This window comes from Cetorhinus maximus, chromosome 23 (genome assembly GCF_964194155.1).
Source record: "Cetorhinus maximus chromosome 23, sCetMax3.hap1.1, whole genome shotgun sequence".
Lineage (NCBI taxonomy): Eukaryota > Metazoa > Chordata > Chondrichthyes > Lamniformes > Cetorhinidae > Cetorhinus > Cetorhinus maximus.
This window is the reverse complement of record NC_135901.1, coordinates 11,633,833-11,653,635: the sequence shown is the minus strand read 5'-3', so window position 1 is coordinate 11,653,635 and position 19,803 is coordinate 11,633,833. Positions and strand designations below refer to the sequence as shown.

General features: G+C 44.3%; 1 protein-coding gene and 1 long non-coding RNA gene across 2 annotated transcripts in view; both read right to left on the bottom strand.

Annotated features, from left to right (window-relative positions):
• The window catches only part of LOC144697805 (uncharacterized), a 174,435-nt gene that overhangs the window by 1,260 nt on the left and 153,372 nt on the right, over window positions 1–19,803 (bottom strand). Inside the window, 1 exon segment of the mRNA XM_078569795.1 lies at window positions 11,303–11,456. Within this exon segment, the coding sequence (XP_078425921.1) occupies window positions 11,303–11,456 (154 nt within the window).
• On the bottom strand, window positions 36–5,095 carry LOC144696886 (uncharacterized). The gene is made up of 3 exons (XR_013580270.1): window positions 5,038–5,095; window positions 2,487–2,602; window positions 36–105 (listed from the first exon to the last, which is right to left on the bottom strand). It is a non-coding gene; the product is annotated as an uncharacterized LOC144696886 (long non-coding RNA).

Genomic DNA, 19,803 nt, shown 5'->3' with positions numbered 1-19,803 from the left:
AAGATCCAATGATATTTAGGTTATGATAAATTGGGCGACTCTGTCAGATTCTGATGTGATGTTTGGTTTGAGTTTCCCGACTGCAAATCCACTCCTTCTAATACCCTGTGAAATTGATTTAAAACAGAAAAAGTGAGTTAGAGAGAACCCACAAAAACAGGTTGTGAAATTGAGCTGAATGAATCTGGTAATTTGTGGGGCCGGCACCAGGAAAAAGTGACCATGAAAACTGCTGGATTGTCCTAAAAACCCAACTGATTCACTAATATCCTTCAGAAACATAGAAATTAGGAGCAGGAGTAGGCCATTCAGCCCTTTGAGCCTGCTCCACCATTCAATATGATCATGGCTGTTCCTCTATCTCAACGCCATATTCTTGCTTTCTCTCTATAACCCCTGATGCCCCTAATATCCAAAAAATGATCAATTTCTTCCTTGGCTATACTCAGTGACCCGGCCTCCACAGGCTTCTGTGGTAGAGAACTCCACAGGTTGACCACCCTCCGAGTGAAGAAATTTTTCCTCATCTCAGGGAAGGGAACCTGCTGCGTGGTCTATGCCCACTCAAGACTCTGTCCACAAATTTCAAAATTGTGCCTGAACACTGAGGTCTGGGTTATTTATATGTATCAGGTACAGCGCGGGTGCGAACACTGACTCCTGGGGAACTCAGCTCTTAACCTTCCTCCAGTCTGAATAACATCCATTAACCACTACTCCCTGTTTCCTGTCACTCAGCCAATTTCGTATCCATGTTGCTGCTGTCCCTTTTATCCCATGAGCTATAATCTTTGCTCAGAAGTTTGTTGTATGGTACCTTATCTAATGCCATTTGGAAGTCCATGTAACACAACATTAACAGCATTACCCTGAACAACACTTTCTGTTACCTCATCAAGAACGTAAAGCAACGTGATTTTCCCTTAACAAATCCATGCTGGCTTTCCTTAATTAACCCACATTTTCTCAAGTGACTATTAAATATGTCCTGAATGACCATTTCTGGAAGCTTCCCCAGCACCGAGATTAAACTGACTGGTCTGTAGTTGCTGGGCTTCTCTTTACACCTTTTTTGAACAAAGGTGTAACATTTGCAATTCTCCAGTCCCTGTGTCAGCAACTCTGAATCTCAGGAAGACTGGAAAATTATGGCCAGCGCTTCCACAATTTCCACTCTCATTTCCCCTCAGTATCCTTGGATGCATCTCATCCAGTCCTGGGGTTTTGTCAACTTTGTCAGACAGACTATCCAATATCTCCTCCTTATCAATTTTAAACCCCACAAGGGTCTGAACTATCTCCTCTTTCAGAATCACCTGTGCAGCATATTTTTCCTTGGTAAAGGCAGATACAAAATATTCATTTAATACCTCAACCATGACCCCTATCTCCATGCCTAAATCATCTCTTTGGTCTCTAGTTGCCTCCACTCCTCCTTTTACCATCCTTTTACTATTGACATGCCCATGGAAGACTTCTTGATGTATTTCCATGTTTGCTTTCAGTCTCTTTTCATGCTCTCTTTGCTTTTCTTATTTGGTTTTCCAAATCCCTCTGAACCTTCTCTATTCATCCTGGTTCTTGGTTTTATTATCCAGCTGACATGTGTCATAAGCACACTTTTTCTCCTTTATCTCAATCTCTATTTCTTTTCTCATCGGGGGAGCTGTGGATTTGTTTACCCTACCTTTCCCCTTCATGGGAATATATCTTTACTGTATCAGAACTCTCTCTTCCTAAAAGGCAGACCATTGCTCAGTTACTGTTTCACCTGCCAACCTTTGATTCATAAGACCATAAGATGTAGGAGCAGAAGTACGCCATTCAATAAGGTCATGGCTGATCTGATAATCCTCAACTCCACTTTCCTGCATAACCCTTGATTCCCTTACAGGTTAAAAATCTGTCTATCTCAGCCTTGAATATACTTAACGACCAAACCTCTACAGCCCTCTGCAGTAAAAGTTTCCACAGATTCACTACCCTCTGAGAGAAGAAATTCTTCTTCATCCCTGTCTTAAATGGGTGACCCTTTACTCTGAGATTATGCCCCCTGTTCCTAGACTCTCCCACTCAGCATCTACCCTGTCAAGACCCCTAAGAATCTTATATGTTTCAATAAGGTCACCTCTCACACTTCTAAACTCCAATGAGTACAGGCCCAGCCTACTCAACCTCTCCTCATAAGAAAATCCCTCCATACCCGGGATCAACCTCAAGAACCTTCTCTGGACTGCCTCCAATGCCAGCATATCTTTGCTGAGAGAAGGGGACCAAAACTCTTCACAGTATTCTAGGTGTGGTCCAACTAGTGCCTTGTATAGTTTTAGCAAGGCTTCCCTATTTTTAAACTCCATTCCCTTTGAAATTCCAACTTACCTCGGTCAGATCCATTCTTACCCCATTGAAGTTGGCTTTCCCCTAGTTAATTATTCTGACCCTTACTTGAAATCTTTGCACACAGGTAGAACAGATAAGTTGTTTACCTTCCACATTAAAAGTTTGATGATATTCAGGTCCTGACGAATCAAATGACTCTGTCAGATCTTGATGTGATGTTTGGTTTGAGTTTCCCGTCCGTCAATCCTCTGCCTCTAATACCCTGGAAAAGAAATTTCCAAAATCCATGACTGTCAGTCCAGGATAGACATTCAGAGGAAAAATACATTTCTCTTGGTTTGAGTTTATTCTGTGTAAATCCTCCCCTTTTAACCCCATGTAAAAAGAGTTTCCAAAATCCATCCCTGTCAGTCCAGGATGGACACTCACAATATTCTAAACAAAAACAGAATTACCTGGAAAAACTCAGCAAGTCTGGCAGCATCGGCGGAGAAGAAATCAGTTAACGTTTTAACAATATTCTCTCCTCCTGCTGACAGGGAAAGGGATGAACGCACATGTGGGGGGCATTTTAGTGACAGAGACCACAACATGGTACAATTTAAGCTTGTTTTGGACAAAGAAATAGACAAGTTGCAAAAAAAATGTTTTGGATTGGGGGAAGAGCAGATTTTCGTAAAATAAGGCAGGATCTGGCCAAGGTAGACTACGAACAACTATTTGTGGGGAAATCTACAGAAGAGCAGTAGGGGGCATTCAAAAAGGAAATGGGAAGGGTTAAGGCTTAACATGTTCACTCTAGGGTAATAGGAAGGAGTAACAAGACGAGAGAACCACGGATGACCAGAGATATTCAGGATATGATGAGAAGGAAAAGAGAGGCTTTTAGCAGGTACAAGGGGAGCAAATCAGTGGAAGCATTAGTGGAATAGATAAAGTGCAGGGTGGAGCTTAATCACAGAATCACAGAGTGCAGAAGAGGCCCTTCAGTCCATCGAGTCTGCACTAACATGTGAGAAACACCTGATCTACCTACCTAATCCCATTTACCAGGACTTGGCCCATAGCCTTGAATGTTATGATGTGCCAAGTGCTCATCCAGGTACTTATTAAAGAATATAAAGCAACACGCCTCCACCACCCTCCCAGGCAGTGCATTCCAGTCACTCCGGCTCCACCCATAGATTTCCCCCTTGGTCCCTAATGGGTCCTACTCATTTCCTGGTTATTCTCTTCCTATTGATATACTTCTGGAATATCTTGGGATTTTCCCTGCTTTTCTAGCCAGAGCTTTCTCATACCCCCTGTTTGCTCTCTTAATTGCTTTGGGAGTGTCTTGGGCTACAGGAAGATATAGACAGGATGATCAAATGGGAAGATAAGTGGCAGATGTAATTTAACCCTGAAAAATGTGAGGTGATACACTTTGGAAGGAGTAATTTGATAAGGAAGTATTCAATGAACGGCATGACACTAGGAAGTTCTGAGGAACAAAGGGACCTTGGCTTGTGTGTCCATAGATCTCTGAAGGCGGAGGGGCATGTCAGTGGGGTGGTAAAAAAGGCAGATGGGGCATTTGCCTTTATCAATTGATGCATAGAATACAAAAGTAGGGAGGTCATGTTGAAGTTGTATAGAACCTTGGTCAGGCCACAGCTGGAGTACTGTGTGCAGTTCTGGTCGCCACATTATAGGAAGGATGTGATTGCACCGGAGGGGATGCAGAGGAGATTCACCAGGATGTTGCCTGGGATGAAACATTTAAGTTATGAAGAGAGGTTGGATAGACTTGGGCTATTTTCGTTGGAGCAGAGAAGACTGAAGGGTGGCCTGATCGAGGTGTACAAGATTATGAGGGGCATGGACAGGGTCTATAGGGAGCAGCTGTTCCCCTTAATTGAAGGGTCAGTCACGAGGGGATACAAGTTCATGATGAGGGGCAGGAGGTTTAGTGGGGATGTGAGGAAAAACTTTTTTACCCAGAGGGTGGTGACGTTCTGGAATGCACTGCCTGGGAGGGTGGTGGAGGCAAGTTGCCTCACTTTTTTGAAAAGTTGGAAATCTCTTCTTAGCCTCCACCTATCACTGGCCCCCTATCGAGCTCTCCTGTCCCACCCCCTCCTACCAGCTTATATTTCACCTCATTTCTATAAGTCTTAGTTCTGATGAAGGGTCATACGGACCCGAAGCATCATCTGTATCCCTCTCCGCAGATGCTGTCAGACCTGCTGAGTTTTTCCAGGTAATTTTGTTTTTGTTCTAGATTTCCAGCATCCGCAGTATTTTGCTTTTATCCTTTAAAAAGTACCTGGGTGAGCACTTGGCACGTCACAACATTCAAGGCAATGGGCCGAGTGCTGGTAAATGGGATTAGGTAGGTAGGTCAGGTGTTTCTCACGTGTCGGTGCAGACTCGATGGGCCGAAGGGCCTCTTCTGCTCTGTGTGATTCTGAGTCCAGCTCCACATTGTCCCCTATACAAATGGCGGCGGCGCATGCGCCCTGCTGCACATTGTCCCCTATACAAATGGCGGCGGTTTACTCGGGCCTCACTCCGAAGGTAAAGCGGGCCCCGCCTGCCGCCACCTCGTTTGATGCAATGGTAGGACCGGTAGCTTCTTACTCACAGTTTCAGACCTCTACTGGATGTTTATGAAGATCCCTGCCATCTCCGTCGCTTCCACTCCTCCCCACTCACCGGCTCCCTTAACTCGCCTGTTCTCGATATTTCTCAGTCCTTCGGACAGCTCCGGGCTTTCTGGACTGCGCATGCTCCGGTTTGAGCTCACATTGCGCATGTTCCTGTCGCTGCCCGGTACAGCGCCTGCGCAAGGAGCTCCTCTAAACCATGGCCGAGCCGGCACCGCCCACATCCCGTGAATGAATAAAAAGAATAGGGTCCATTCCGCCCCGCGGCGAATGCTGGGTAAAATGCTGCCATTGAAACGTGATTGTGTTCAACGGAAAATTATGTTTTGTGATCCGATGCTGATTGGAGCCACAGGGCCAAGATATAAAATTATCATAAAAGCAAAATTCTGCGGATTCGAATAATCTGAAACAAAAACAGAAAATGCTGGAAAAACTCAGCAGTCCTGACAGCATCTGTGGATAGAGAAACAGAGTTGATGTTTCGAGTCCGTATGACTCTTCTTCAGAGCTGACTCATCTCCACAGATGCTGTCAGACCTGCTGAGTTTTTCCAGCACTTTCTGTGTTTGTGGTATATAAAATTATTAAGTCCATTGATACGGCAACCAAACTGCACTCCACCATAGCTCTGTCCCGGTATAATTAACAGCAGAACATACACCTATGGTTAATTGTGAGCTCACTGGACTCTCAGTAGGCGGTTTGAACAAGTGACTTTTCTCCCCATACACAGAACATTCAAACTCTCTTGTCAGTAGAAATGTAGCAATTTTGGATCAAAGCCTCTGAAGGTTTAAAACTGGTGTGTTAACAGGTGGGCAAAGTGAGTCAACCCCTTTGCACAAATGCAGTGTCTGAATGGTACCTCAGGTGTAACTGTGTTGCTGTGCAGGAAATGGGATGACCGAGTGAATCACTTCTTCTGAAGAAGAGTCATACAGATGTACATTAACTCTGTTTCTCTGTCCACGTTACTATTGTCCTTTTTATTCCATGAACTATAACTTTTCTCACAAGTCTGTTGTGCAGCACTGTATTGAATGCCTTTTGAAAGTCCATAAACACATCAAGAGCATTACTCTCATCAACCTTCTCTGTTACCTCTTCAAAGAACTCCAGCAAGTTTGTTAAACACGATTTCCCCTTTAGAAATACGGGCTGGCTCTTCCTAATCAACCCACATTCTTCCATAGGACGACTAATTCTATCCTGAATAATTTTCTCTGGAAGCTTCCCCACCAACAAAGTTAAACTGACTGGTCTGTAAATGTTGGGCTTATACTTACCTTTTTTGAGCAAGGGCGTAATGTTTGCAATTCTCCAGTCCTCTGGCACCTCCGCTGAGTCAAAGGAAGATTGAACGATTATGGCCAGTGCCTTTGCAATTTCCACTCTCATTTCTTTCAATATCCTTGGATGCATCTCATCCAGTCCCCGTGCCTTGTCAATTTTAAGTACCAACAGTTCAACCAACACTTCCCCCTTATCAATTTTGTACCCTTCCAGTGACAGAGGTTCCCCGTCTGTCACTGTGGCCTGTGCAGCATCTGCTTCCTTAGTAAAGTCAGATGTGAAATATTAATTTAACATCTCACCCTGCCTCCATGTATAATCCCCCATTTTGGCCCCTAAGCGACCCTACTCCTCCTTTTACTATCCTTTTTATGTACCTATAGAAGACTTTGGCATTCCCCCTTATGTTGGCCCCAGTTTATTTCTCATGACCCCTCTTTGCTTCACTTATTTGCATTTTCACCTCCCTTCTGAACCTTCTGTAATCTGATTGGTTCCAAATTGTATTTTCTATCTGACACCTGTCATTGGCACACTTTTTCTCCTTTATCTTAACTTCTATCTCATTTTTCATCCAGGGAACTCTGGATTTATTTGCCCTACCTTTCGTTTTTGAGGGAATATACCTCGAACCATTTCTTCTTTGAAGGTAGCCCATTGTTCAGCTACCTCTTCCCACCAACCTTTGGTTGTAGTCTATCCGACCCAGTTCTGTTCTTGCTCTATTGAAGTCGGCCCTCCCCCAGTTAATTATTCTTACTCTGGATTGCACATTGTCCTTTTCTACCATCATCCTAAACCTTATGATAGAATGATCATTGTCTCCTGCATATTCCCCCACTGACACCTGATATACTTGGCTCACATCTTTTCCAAGAACCAGGTCTGGCAGTGCTTCCTTTCTTGTTGGACTGGACACATGCTGTAGAAAATTTGCCTGAACAAACCCTAGGAACTCTTGTCCCTCTCAACTCTTTACACTACCACTACCTCAGTCTATATTCAGGAAATTAAAGTCTGCCATTATAACTACTCTATAATGTTTGCACGTCTCTGCTATTTCCCTGCAGATTTGGTCCTCTACATCCTTCCCACTAGTTGCTGGTCTATAGACTACACTGAGCAATGTAATTGCACCCTTTTTGTTCCTTAGCTGTAGCCAAATTGATCCTGTCCTTGAACCCTCTGGGACATCCTCTTTCTCCAGCACTGCAATGCTTTCCTTAATCAATACAGCCACCCCTCCTGCTTTTCTTCCTGCTCTATCTTTCCTCAACACGTTGTTCTCATATTTAACACCCAGTCCTGCCCTTTCCAGAGCCAGGTCTCTATCATCGCCACAACGTAACATGGCAATCTGCGCCCGTAACTGAGCAATCTTATCTACTATACTCCGTGCATTCACATACATATAGTGTAACCCAGATTTTAAGTGCATTACTTTCTCCCTCACTCCCTATTTGCTATTCAGTGTTATCTGTCTCTCCCAGTATTTTGTGCACCTTGGTATTACTCTCTAATATTCACTTCTGGTTCCCACACCCCTGCTGAATTAGTTTGAAGCGTCCCCCTCCCCCCACTCCCCCCCCCCCCCCCCCCCCAACAGGACAAGCAAACACACCTCAAGGAGCTCAGTCCTGGCTCTGTCCAGCTGCAACCCTTCCGGCTTGTACAGGTGCCATCTTCCCTCAGAGACAGTCCCAGTGTCCCAGGAATCTAAAGCCCTCCTATTTCTATACTCACTTGCACATGACACTGGAAGTAATATGGAGAGTAATACATTTGAGGTCCTGCTTGCTAATTTTCTACCTAGCTCCATAAATTCTGTCTGCAGGACAACATCCCTCTTCCTACTTAAGTCATTGGTACCAACGTGGACCACGACCTCTGGCTGTTCACCCTCCCCCAGAAGAATATCCTGCACCCACTCGGTGACATCCTTGACCTTGGCACCAGGAAGGTAACATACCATCCTGGAGTCATGTTGACGGCCGCAGAAACACCTCTCTGTTCCCTTAACTAACGAATCCCCTATCACTATTGCTCTTCCTTTCTTCTTCTTCCAACTTCTCTTGTAGCTGGTGTATGGAGAAGATCATGTCCACTGTAGAACTACCAGCAAGAAACACCACTGTGGTTCTCCATAGACTCGGTCTGCAAAAAGATAAAGTCTTTAAAACATGACCCTAGTGAAGGTCTTCCTAGTGACGCTAAGGAGTGAGATGGCCCAGTAGTCACAATCTCTTCTGTCACCTTTGCTTTTGGTTATTGTGATGATTTTTGTGTCACGCATGTGGAATGGTTCCTACCTCTCAACAGAGAAGTGGGTGCTAACAATAGATGGGACTTTCCATGCTCGAGCAGTTCAGCTGGAATTCCAATAAGCCAGGTGACTTTCTGCTTGCTGAACAATCAATGGCCTTTTCAAGCTCGAGTGATGAGGGTTCCTTGTCCAACTAACCATGACAGGAAGTTACTTGAGAGTCAAACAGAGACTGGCAGATGTCCATCTCATGGGTGTACAGATCACAGTAATGTTCAACCCAGCGGGACATCTGATTACTTCTGTTGGTGAGCACTTCACCATAAGATTTCAGTGGGAGTCAACTTTGGTGATGGTCGAACCAAGTGCCCTTTTCATCCAATCACTACATAGCACATAGATTTCCTTCGTCGCAGGTTGGTTGAATTTCTTGACACAGGTCGATCCAGTGTTTATTTGCTGTTATGGCCAATGCAGTTGGTGAAGTATAGTTATTTAAAAATCCCAGAGGGAAACTTTAAACAACTGTCATAACCTATAATTTTGAGTGTTATGTTTGAGGTGCGACCTTAAATTCAGGAATCAGACCATCAGTTCTCGAGGTTTTACATTAAACTAATTGAAACATTTATTAATTTACACAGGTTAAAACATATACACATGGCTACAAATTACTACTGTTATAGTTTTTAACAAATTCCCAAACTAGTCCCCATTAAGGCAACAGCAACCCATAGACTTAACCAAACACCAGGCAAAGCATTTTCACCTCACGAATTCAAAATGAGCTTATTTTCACTTTGGAGCCAGTTGGAGGCTTGCAGCTGCCTTTTGACCTTACATTGCCTCGCCTGCACACCTGAAAACTACTGAAATTATACCTACCAGCCCCACTGAATGTTAATTCTCATTGTATCAACAACCTCTCTGAACTTCACCTTTTAACAATGAAACTCCTTTCATAATACCAACTTTATGAGTAATATGAACAAATTACTTGGCAGCTGGTAGAAAAGTGTCAATTTTCACCCCACTTGTTGAATGATCTATTCAAAAAATGCAAATTCATGCTATCTCTGTTACATAACAAAACTAGCACATTTCAAAGCACCCAGACTAACTGGCTTTAATCCAATTAAGACATGCCCGCAGACTAAACCTCTATTTTAAAAGAAAAATATTTTCAAAAATATTATAGACATTAATAGCTTCATGACATTGAACAGCATCTCCTTGTCCGGGCTACATTCAAGTTACAGAGGGCTCTAGCTGTTGGGTCTATGTTGTGCATCAGGTAGGTTTTGCTTTTTACTTAAATAACAGTTGTCATGTCTGCTGATTAGTTCTCAAAATAGTCTTTGTTGTGGGTTCCATCTTTACCAAATGTTACTGCTGCTGTGTCAGAAATGATTGAACTCAGCAACTTCCAAGCTTCATTGATATCAATGTTGATCGATGAAGCTTTTATTGATGTGCCTGTAAAATATTTTAATATTTTGATTGTTCTTTGATAATTTAATTTCATAAAGGAGGTGTCACGGTGAAGAATGTGGAAGTCAGTAAGAATTGTCAGTAAGGACTAATCAGCACTTTCTAATTGGAGATGTTAATCAGTGGAACCTTTCAGACACTGAATTGTAGATTTTGCACCAAAGACCAAATTGGGATTGAAGTGAAAGTTCATTACTTTATTGTAAATGTGTTCCAGTTGAGAGGGGAAAGATCACAGATGGGGCTTTTAAAAAGTGACAATCAGTGACATCTCAGGAATATTAAACTCCATCCAGTTCTCGGGGTTGTTAACATAAGCAGGAACAAACCTGAGAAAGAAACAAAGAAAATAGGAGCAGTACTAGGTCATTCGGCCCTCGAACAGTTTGTATTTCTTTGTTCTTTCCGGATGTGCAAAATGTTTTAGTTGACGGGTAATATGATCGGCGCAGGCTTGGAGGGCCAAAGGGCCTGTTCCTGTGCTGTCCTTTTCTTTGTTATTTGAACCTGCTCTGCCATTCAGTATGATCATGGCTGATCCTCTATCTCAACACCATCCTCCCAATCTCTCAGCATTCCCCTTGATACCGTTAGAGTCCAGAAATTGATCTATTTCCTTCTTAAATATATTCTTTAACTCGGCCTCCACAGTCTTCTATGGCAGAGAATTCCACAGGTTCACCACCCTTTGAGTGAAGAAGTTTCTTGTCATCTCAGTCCTAAACGTTTTACCCAGAATCCTGAGACAGATCCCTTGTTCAAGACACCACCTCCCCCCAACACCCCTCCCCCTCCCAGCTAGAGGAAACATCATCCCTGCATCCAGTCTGTTCAACTCTGTCAGAATTTTATATGTTTCAAATAGATCTCCTCTCATTCTTTTAAACGCCAGTGATTACAGGACTAGTCAGCCCAATCACTTCTCACACGACAGTCCTGCAATCCCAGGAATCAGTCTGGTGAACCTTCGCTGAACTCCCTCTATGGCAAGTATATCCTTTCTTAGGTAAGGAGACCAAAACTGCGCACAATATTCCACAATACTATCAATCCTGGGTGTGATTAACAGCAGCAATAACAACAGAATCCAATCCCCGCAGTCACTTATGAATTTGCTGGTGTCTCAGCAGGCTGGAGGACCTCGTGAATGCTTTCCCACATGAGGAGCAGGTGAAAGGTCTCTCCCCAGTGTGATTGCGTTGGTGAGTCAGAAGGTTGGATGACTGCCTGAAACTCCTTCCACAGGTAATGTAGCTGAACGGATTCTCCTGTGTGAATTCTCTGGTGTAACATCAGGTAGGTTGTCTTCGTAAATCCCTTCCCACACACGGAACAGCTGAATGGTTTCTCCCCAGTGTGAATGTGTCGATGGATTTCCAGCTAGGATGAAGAATTGAATCTTTTCCCACAGTCCTCACATTTTCACGTTTCCATGGTGTGGGCGTCCTTGTGTCTCTCCAGGCTTGACAATAAGTTGAAGCCTCATCCTCACACAGAACATGTGTACGGTTTCGCCCCACTGTGAATGGTGTGATTTTTTTTCAGGCTGTGTAACTGGTTAAAGCTCTTTCCACAGTCAGTTCACTGGAACACTCTCACTTGGATGTGTGTGTCTTGGTGCTTTTGCAGTCACACCGATGTTTGAAATATTTTCCACGTACAGAAGAGACAAACATTTCTTCTTCCACATTCGAAGGTTCATGATATTCAGGTCCAGAATAATCAAGTGACTCAAACCAAGATGATTGTTTAGAGTTTTCCATCTACAAATCCTTCCTTTCTAATTCCTGCAAAAAGAGTTTACAAAATTTATTGTTGTAAGTACAGGGTGTAGAAATTCAGAATAGACAATTCCAGTTTTTAAATTATTCTTTCTCTGGATGTTGGCGTCACTATGTTGCCAGCATTTGTTGCCCATCCCTGATTACCCTTGAACTGAGTAGCTTGCTAGCTTACTCAGTAGCTGAGTAGCTTGCATTTCAGAGGGCATTTAAGAGTCAACCACATTGCTGTGGCCCTGGAGTCATGTAGATCAGACCAGGTAAGGATAGCAGATTTCCTTAAGGACATTGGTGAACCAGATGGGTTTTTACAACAATCAAAGGTAGTTTCATAGTCACCATTACTGAGACTAACTTTTAATTCCAGATTTATGGGATTTGAACCTCTGGATTACTTGTCCAGTGACATTACCACTGCGCCATCGCATTTCCCTGATAGAATATATTTTCATCTTGTTCCTCAAAACTGTAAATCCACGTTCCGCACACACTCCCACCTCCATGGGTTTCTATGAGATCCCCCCTCATTCTTCTGAACTCCGGGAGAAGCCCCGCAGCTGCAAACCAGGAGCTGACAATTATTCCTCAGGGTTTGCGGATCCACAAAGTGTTTCCAAATCCTCCCCGTCCAGCCGCCGGCTCCATCGCTCCCTCCCCCCGGGCCTGTCACCGCGGGGTAAACACGGGGCCTGGGGCCTACCCCAGAAGTTGCTCCAGTTCGCAGTCCAGCCGCGGTTTCCATTCCTACCCTGTGCTCACAATCTCCTCCCGCCTCCCGAACCGTCCGCTCCTCCTCACTCTGTCACCATGACTGACACTGAGCATGCTCAGAACGCACACCCACACTGCACCTGCGCACTGGACTCCTATAGCCATTGATAGGGGACTTTCTGCAGCGCGGTGTGTTCTGGATACACAAGCCGCCATAGGGGCGAGCCAGTAATCAGTAAGATTTTATCGCAGTAGGCAAAATAAAAGATCCATGGGTGAAGAGAATACTGGACACGAAGCACAATGAGGGGTTATAACACTTTATTAAATACAGGTGCACATTACACTGATAGGATATCAGTTACACACGAGCAGCCGGTGGTGTGGAGCCTTCTGAGAGTCCGCATCCTTTACAGCGAGTATTTACAGGCACTCCGACATGCAAAACCATCTCATTTAATCAGATAAATTTGTTTACCGCTTATTATTGCGACTGGGGTCACATTCGAAGTTCGTGCAGCCTGCAGCTCCCCGGTTTTATTAACCCACTCCCTCCAGCATTCTTTTACCCTCAAGAATCTTGTCATTGGCCTCAGTCTTTTTTCTGTATGCTCAGGTCACACTGCCCAAAACGTAGCTACTCCTGCACTGGGGCACAAGGAACAATCAGCCTCTCATGCACTGGTGAACTGCATTTCCCTTATATCCTAGTGTCATGCTATGATTACAGCACAGAAGGAAGGCATTCGAAAAATTGTCTCTATTCCAGCTCTCTGCATGAGTTACTCACCTAGTCCCACTCCCGCCATCTTTGGCACATAGCCCTGCGTTTTTTTTCTCTTCAGATAATTGTCCAATTCTCTTTGGAAGACCTCAATTGAATCTGCCTCCACCACATTCTCAGGCAGTGCATTCCAGATCGCACTTGCAACATAGAAACCTTTTCTTCATTTCACAGTTGCTTCTTTTTTCAGTCACCTTCAATTCGTGTCCTCTGGTTCTACTCTTATCTTAAATATGACTTGCTAGGAACAGCCTCTATTGCAGATCTTTGGTTTCAATGTGTGCAAGCGCCTTTATTATACAGAAATGCTTTATACAGTTTTTAGAATTATTTATGAACATAGGACTTAGGAGCAGGAGTAGGCCATTCAGCCCTTCAATCCTGCTCCGCCATTTAATAAGATCATGGCTGAGCTGGTTGTGTCTCAACTCCACTTTGCCGTGTGTCCTCCATAACCATTGACTCCCTTGTCTATCAAAAATCTGTCTAACACTCGTTGAATAAATTCAATGACCCAGCCCCCACTGCTTTCTGGGGAAGAGAATTCCACATTCCAGCAACCCTTCAAGAGAAAAACTTTCTCCTCAACTCAGTCTTATATGGAGGTCTCTTATTCTTAAACTGTATACCCTGGTTCTAATCCCTCCCACAAGTGGAAACATCGTTCCAGTATGTACCTGATCAAATTTATGTCTTCCACATTTGGCTTCTCTCTGTCTACATTCTCCACCTCGGGGCTGAAATATATTCTTCATTTTATAGCTTCGAAGATTATTTCTTTGTCAGTGCAAACATTTCCATTATATTCTTTCTCCTTGTAACCTATCTAAGAATTATCTCCATCAAGCAGAACATCAATATAAGGAGAATTAACATCATCTGTAATATCAGGAGGAAAGTAGTAGCTGCAATTATCCACGGATATTGTCCTGCATTGTATACTATCTCTCACCGGAGCTGTTCACAAGGGTGGCCATAGAGCTCTCAATGTTTTTCTTTTTTGCTGCTTCTCTGCCAGATGTTGTTCAATATTGATTTAAGGTTCAGAGAAATCGGTGGAATTGGACAGCCAAAACTGTTCACAGTCCCTGAAGAGTAAAGTTCATTTAAATTTCTGAAACATTATGGCTCTTATCCCCAGTATTGTTCAGGTTGGTTGTTGTGAGGCAAAATGTTGTCCATCTGATCAGGCAGGAAGTGTCCCCATATATGTATGTGAGTGTGTGTGTGTGTGTGTATGTGAGTGCTGTTTAAACCTCACATTTACACACACAGATCCCACTTCTCCTGGAACAACACAAAGAGTCTGCTGCTTTCTAGGTCCTTCCTTTCCCTTCACTATTATCCTCAGTTAGTTCACAAATTCCTTGTGTACATCATCCATCAATACTTCCATGTTCTCCATTTTAAATACTTCAATCGATCATACCAACAGAGAGCAATGAGATTGCTGCTGTCACAGGCAATCAGTTCTGAAATATTGTCAATCTGATTTTAAGGCTTGCTGGAGTACATACGAGCATATGAATTAGGAGCAGAAGTAGGCCACCCGGACCCTCGAGCCTGATCCGCCATTTAATAGGATCATGGCTGATCTAATTGTAGCCTCAACTCCACATTCCTGCCTACTCCCGATAACCTTTCACCCCCTTGTTCATCAAGAATCTATCTAGCTCTGCCTTAAAATATTCAAAGATCCTGCTTTCACTGCCTTTTGAGGCAATATTGAACAACATCTGGCAGAGAAGCAGCAAAAATGAAAAACATTGAGAGCTCTATTGCCACCCTTGTGAACAGCTCCGGTGAGAGATAGTATACAATGCAGGACAATATCCTTGGATAATTGCAGCCACTACTTTCCTCCTGATATTACAGATGATGTTAATTTTCCTTAAATTGATGTTCTGCTTGATGGAGATAATTCTTAGATAGGTTCCAAAGACACACAACCCTCTGAGGAAAAAAAATTCTCCTCATCTCTGTCTTAACATTCTATTAGCTTTCCTAATTACCTGCTGTACCTGCATACTAAGGTTTTGTGATTCATGCACTGGGACATCAGATCCCGCTGAATTTTAGAGCTGCTCAATCTCTCACCATTTAGATAATATGCCTTTCTTATTCTTCCTGCCAAAACGAACGATTTCACATTTGCCCATGTCATACTCCATTTGCCAGATCTTTGCCCACGCACTTAACCCATCAATGTCCTTTGTTTCCTTCTTACATACTCTTCACAATTTCCTTTCCTACCTATCTTTGTGTCACCAGCAAATTTAGCAACTGTTCCTATGGTCCCTTCATCCAAGTCATTTATATAACTTGTAAAAAGTTGAGGCCCCAGCACTGATCCCTGTGGCACACCAGTTGTCACATCCTGCCAACCGGAAAAAGACCCATTTATGCCAACTCTCTGCTTCCAGTTAGCTAGCCAATCTTTTATCCATACCAATATGTTACCCCCTGAACCATGAGCTTTTATTTACTGCATTAACCTTTGATGTGGCACTTCATCACTGATCCAAACCTGCCCACCTAATCACTATCTAAGTTCCAGATTTTAAAATAACTTTTCAAGATAGAAAACGCACATCATTTAGCCCTTTAAAACTGATTCAGCACAGTATACTACAAGACATTGTCTTTGAGATCAGTATTTTCTTTATAGTCTGTGTTGTTCCGAATGATAACAGTATTAAACTTCTCTCTAACCTGTCCTAACCCTTCTGCCGGTTCATTTATTGAAACCAAGGACTCGCCTTGTTCTAATGGTGACATTCACTGTCTGCCCTGCGATGCCTTGAAGTCAGGCCTTAAATTGTTTGTGCATTGTTTCAACATGTTGCCACATTTCACTTAAATATGTTGAAATGTTTGCTCCACACCCACAGGGTTTCATCTGTTTTACGCCACAAGCAGAAAGGTCTGGTTCTCCTGGAGTTTGAGACAAATCAGCTTTCAAAATGATGCAGAGTTTCAGCCAATGAGGGAGATCCGGGTTCAGCCCCGCCCCTCATTCACTCCGATTGGTTGGAGCAGCAGCTGCGCCCTCTCGGACCTCCAAATCTGCCCCTCTTCCTATTGGTCCGGAACTGCCGTCAATCAGCCGTGCAGTGTGAGCTGGAGCATGCGCAGTGAGGCAGACGAAGCTGGCCAACAGTGCGCAGGTGCAGTGTCGAGAAGCGTGGAGCATGCGCAGTGCGATTGATGTCCTTGCGGGAAGAGGCGTCTGTTTGTCCCGGAGAAGCGGAGTCAGAGCGAGGCGGTGGGTGGGAGGATTTGGAAACACTTTGTGGATCCGCAAAGCCTGAGGAATAATTGTCAGCTCCTGGTTTGCAGCTGCGGGGCTTCTCCCTCCCGGGAACAGGCCCAGGTTAACGGCCGCCATCCTGGCTCAGCGAGTGGAGGATGGTTCACATCAGAGGATGGGGGAGGGGGGACAAGAAATAAGAGGTTACACTTTGGGCTCAAATCAATGAGGAATCTGATCTGTGGGAAGGAAGGAAACCCTGGGAGGTGGGCGGGGAGGATTCAGAAACACCCGCTGGAGGCCCCAAACCCCCAATAAGACTCATTGATTTTATAAAAACAAAAAGCTAAAAGCTACTGCGGATGCTGGAAATCCAAAACAAAAACAGAATTACCTGGAAAAACTCAGCAGGTCTGGCAGCATCGGCGGAGAAGAAATCAGTTAACGTTTCGAGCCTTCATGGCCCTTCGGCAGAACAGCTATGCTTCAGTTCTGCCGAAGGGCCATGAAGGCTCGAAACGTTAACTGATTTCTTCTTCGCCGATGCTGCCAGACCTGCTGAGTTTTTCCAGGTAATTCTGTTTTTGTTTTGTCATTGATTTTATTGTCAGTTTGCAGACAGGAGCTGGAGAACTGAACCCAGGCAGAGGAGAGGGAGGGAGAAAACTGGGAGTGGAGGAAAGAGATGGTGAGATGGATTTGGATTTCAGCCCAGGGGGGAGGGAGAGTGTGTGGGATGGGCATTTACAGCTTTGGGGAAACGAGAGGAAGAAATGGTCCATAGAAACTAGAATTGTCTGTTCTGAATTGTGTGCTGACAGTTAAGAGTTTTGTAAACTCCTTTTGCAGGATATTAGAAGGGGAAGATTTACAGAGGGAAGCTCAAATCAAACTTCACATCAAGATTTAAAACCGTCACTCGATTCATCAGGACCTGAATATCATCGGCAATTGAATGTGGAAGGAGAAATGCTTGTCTGTTCTGTCTGTGGGAAAAGATTTCAAACATCAGTGTGGCTGGAAAAACACCGAGACACACACAAATGAGTCAGAGTGTTCACTGCATTGACTGTGGACGGAACTTTAACTAGTCACACAGCCTGAAAAGACATCACACCATTCACAGTGGGGAAAGACCGTTCACATTCTGTGTGTGGACAAGACTTTAACTGATTATTCAACCTGGAGAGACATAAGGACTCCGGCACCATAGAAAAACCATGGAAATGTAAGGATTGTGGTAAAGGATTCAATTATCCATCTCAGCTGGAAATCCATCGATGCATTCACACTGGGGAGAAGCCATTCACCTGTTCCGTGTGTGGGAAGGGATTCACTCAGACAACCAAACTCATGTCACACCAGCGAATTCACACTGAGGAGAGGCCATTCACCTGCCCTGTATGTGGGAAGGGATTTACTCAGAAATCCTGTCTTATGTTACACTCGTGAATTCACACTGAGGAGAGGCCATTCAGCTGCACTCACTGTGAAAAGAGGTTCAGGTCTTCATCTGACCTCAATATACACCAGTGACTTCACACTGGGCAGAAGCCATTCACTTGCTCTGTGTGTGGGAAGAGATTCACTCATTCATCCGGCCTTAGGTCACACCAGTGAGTTCACTCTGAGGAGAAGCCATTCAGCTGTACTTCCTGTGGAAAGAGTTTCAGGCATTCATCGGCCCTGCTGAACACCAGCGAGTTCACACTGGGGAAAGGCCATTCACCTGCTCTGTTTGTGGGCAGGGATTTACTCAGTCATCCAGTCTGCTGAGACACCAGCGAGTTCACACTGGGGAGAAGCCATTTAGCTGCACTTCTTGTGGAAAGAGTTTCAGGCAGTCATCCACCCTTATTGCACACCAGCGAGTTCACACTGGGGAGAGACCATTTACCTGCTCTGTATGTGGGAAGGGATTCACTGTATCATCCACCCTTGAGTCACACCAGCAAATTCACACTGAGGAGAAGCCATTCAGCTGCATGGACTGTGGAAAGAATTTCAGGTGTTCGTCTGCTCTCCTGGCACATCAGAGAGTTCACACTGGAGAGAGACCATTCACCTGCTCCGTGTGTGGGAAGAGATTCACTCGGTGCTTCAACCTAGTGACACATGAGTGAGTTCATAAGTGACTGAGGGGGTTGGATTCTGCTGTTATCACTGCTGTTAATTACATCCAGGACTGATAGTCTTACAATATCAGGTTTGTTTCTGCTGATGTTAACAACCCCTATAACTGGCTGGAGTTTAATATTCTGGAGGTGTCACTGATACTTGGGGCTGCAGTGTCCCTTTTTAAAAGCACCATGTGTGATCATTCCCCTTAATTCATGAACTGCTGGAATCGGATCCGTTCCACAGGACATGCATGACACAACAATAATCACAATTTACAAAAACAAAGGGGACAGAGGAGATTGCAACAAAAACTTTGTCCACCAAAGCTCCTCCATCTCATCCACTCCTTTCATGACAACATGCCCTGTACTGTACAGTTTGATGGTTCCACTTCTGACAGTTTCAGTGTGAAGAATGGAGTGAAACAGGGCTGTGTCCTAGCCCCCACTTAGTTTGGTGTTTTCTTCTCCATGTTCCTGACCTCGGCCTTCGCTGCAGAAATGGAGGGAGTTTCCCTGCATACTCAGTCAGATGGTAACCTCTCCAATCTGTCCAGACTGAAAGTGAAGACAAAATACAGCCTGTCTCGATCAGAGACCCCCTCTACAGTGATGATGCCCTGCTTGTGACTCACACAGAAACTCAGCTACAAAGACTCGTGAACTGTCTCTCCCATGTCTGTAACTTGTTCACCCTTACTGTAAACATCGAGAAAACTGTGGTTTGGGGACAGGGTGTCACATCTCTGCCCTTGATCACACTAAATAACACCCCGCTGGAAGTGGCCAGTGAATTCTTAGGTCCACAGTGACAGACAATCTGTTTCTCAATGCAGACCTCGATACACGCGTAAGGAAAACAGCTCCACTTTTGGCTGACTCACGAATCGTCCATGGAATAACATCAAACTGCCTCTCAGCACCAAGATGCTGGTTTCAGAGGCCTGTGTCTTCAGTACCTTGTTGTCTGACTGTGAAACATGGACGATTTACAGTGATCAGGAAAGGAAGCTCAACAACTTTCACCTTCACTGTTTGTGGCACATTCTGGGCATCTCATGGACAGAATCAGGAATGTGGCAGTCCTCTCAAAGACAAATCTCCCATATACTCAGGCTG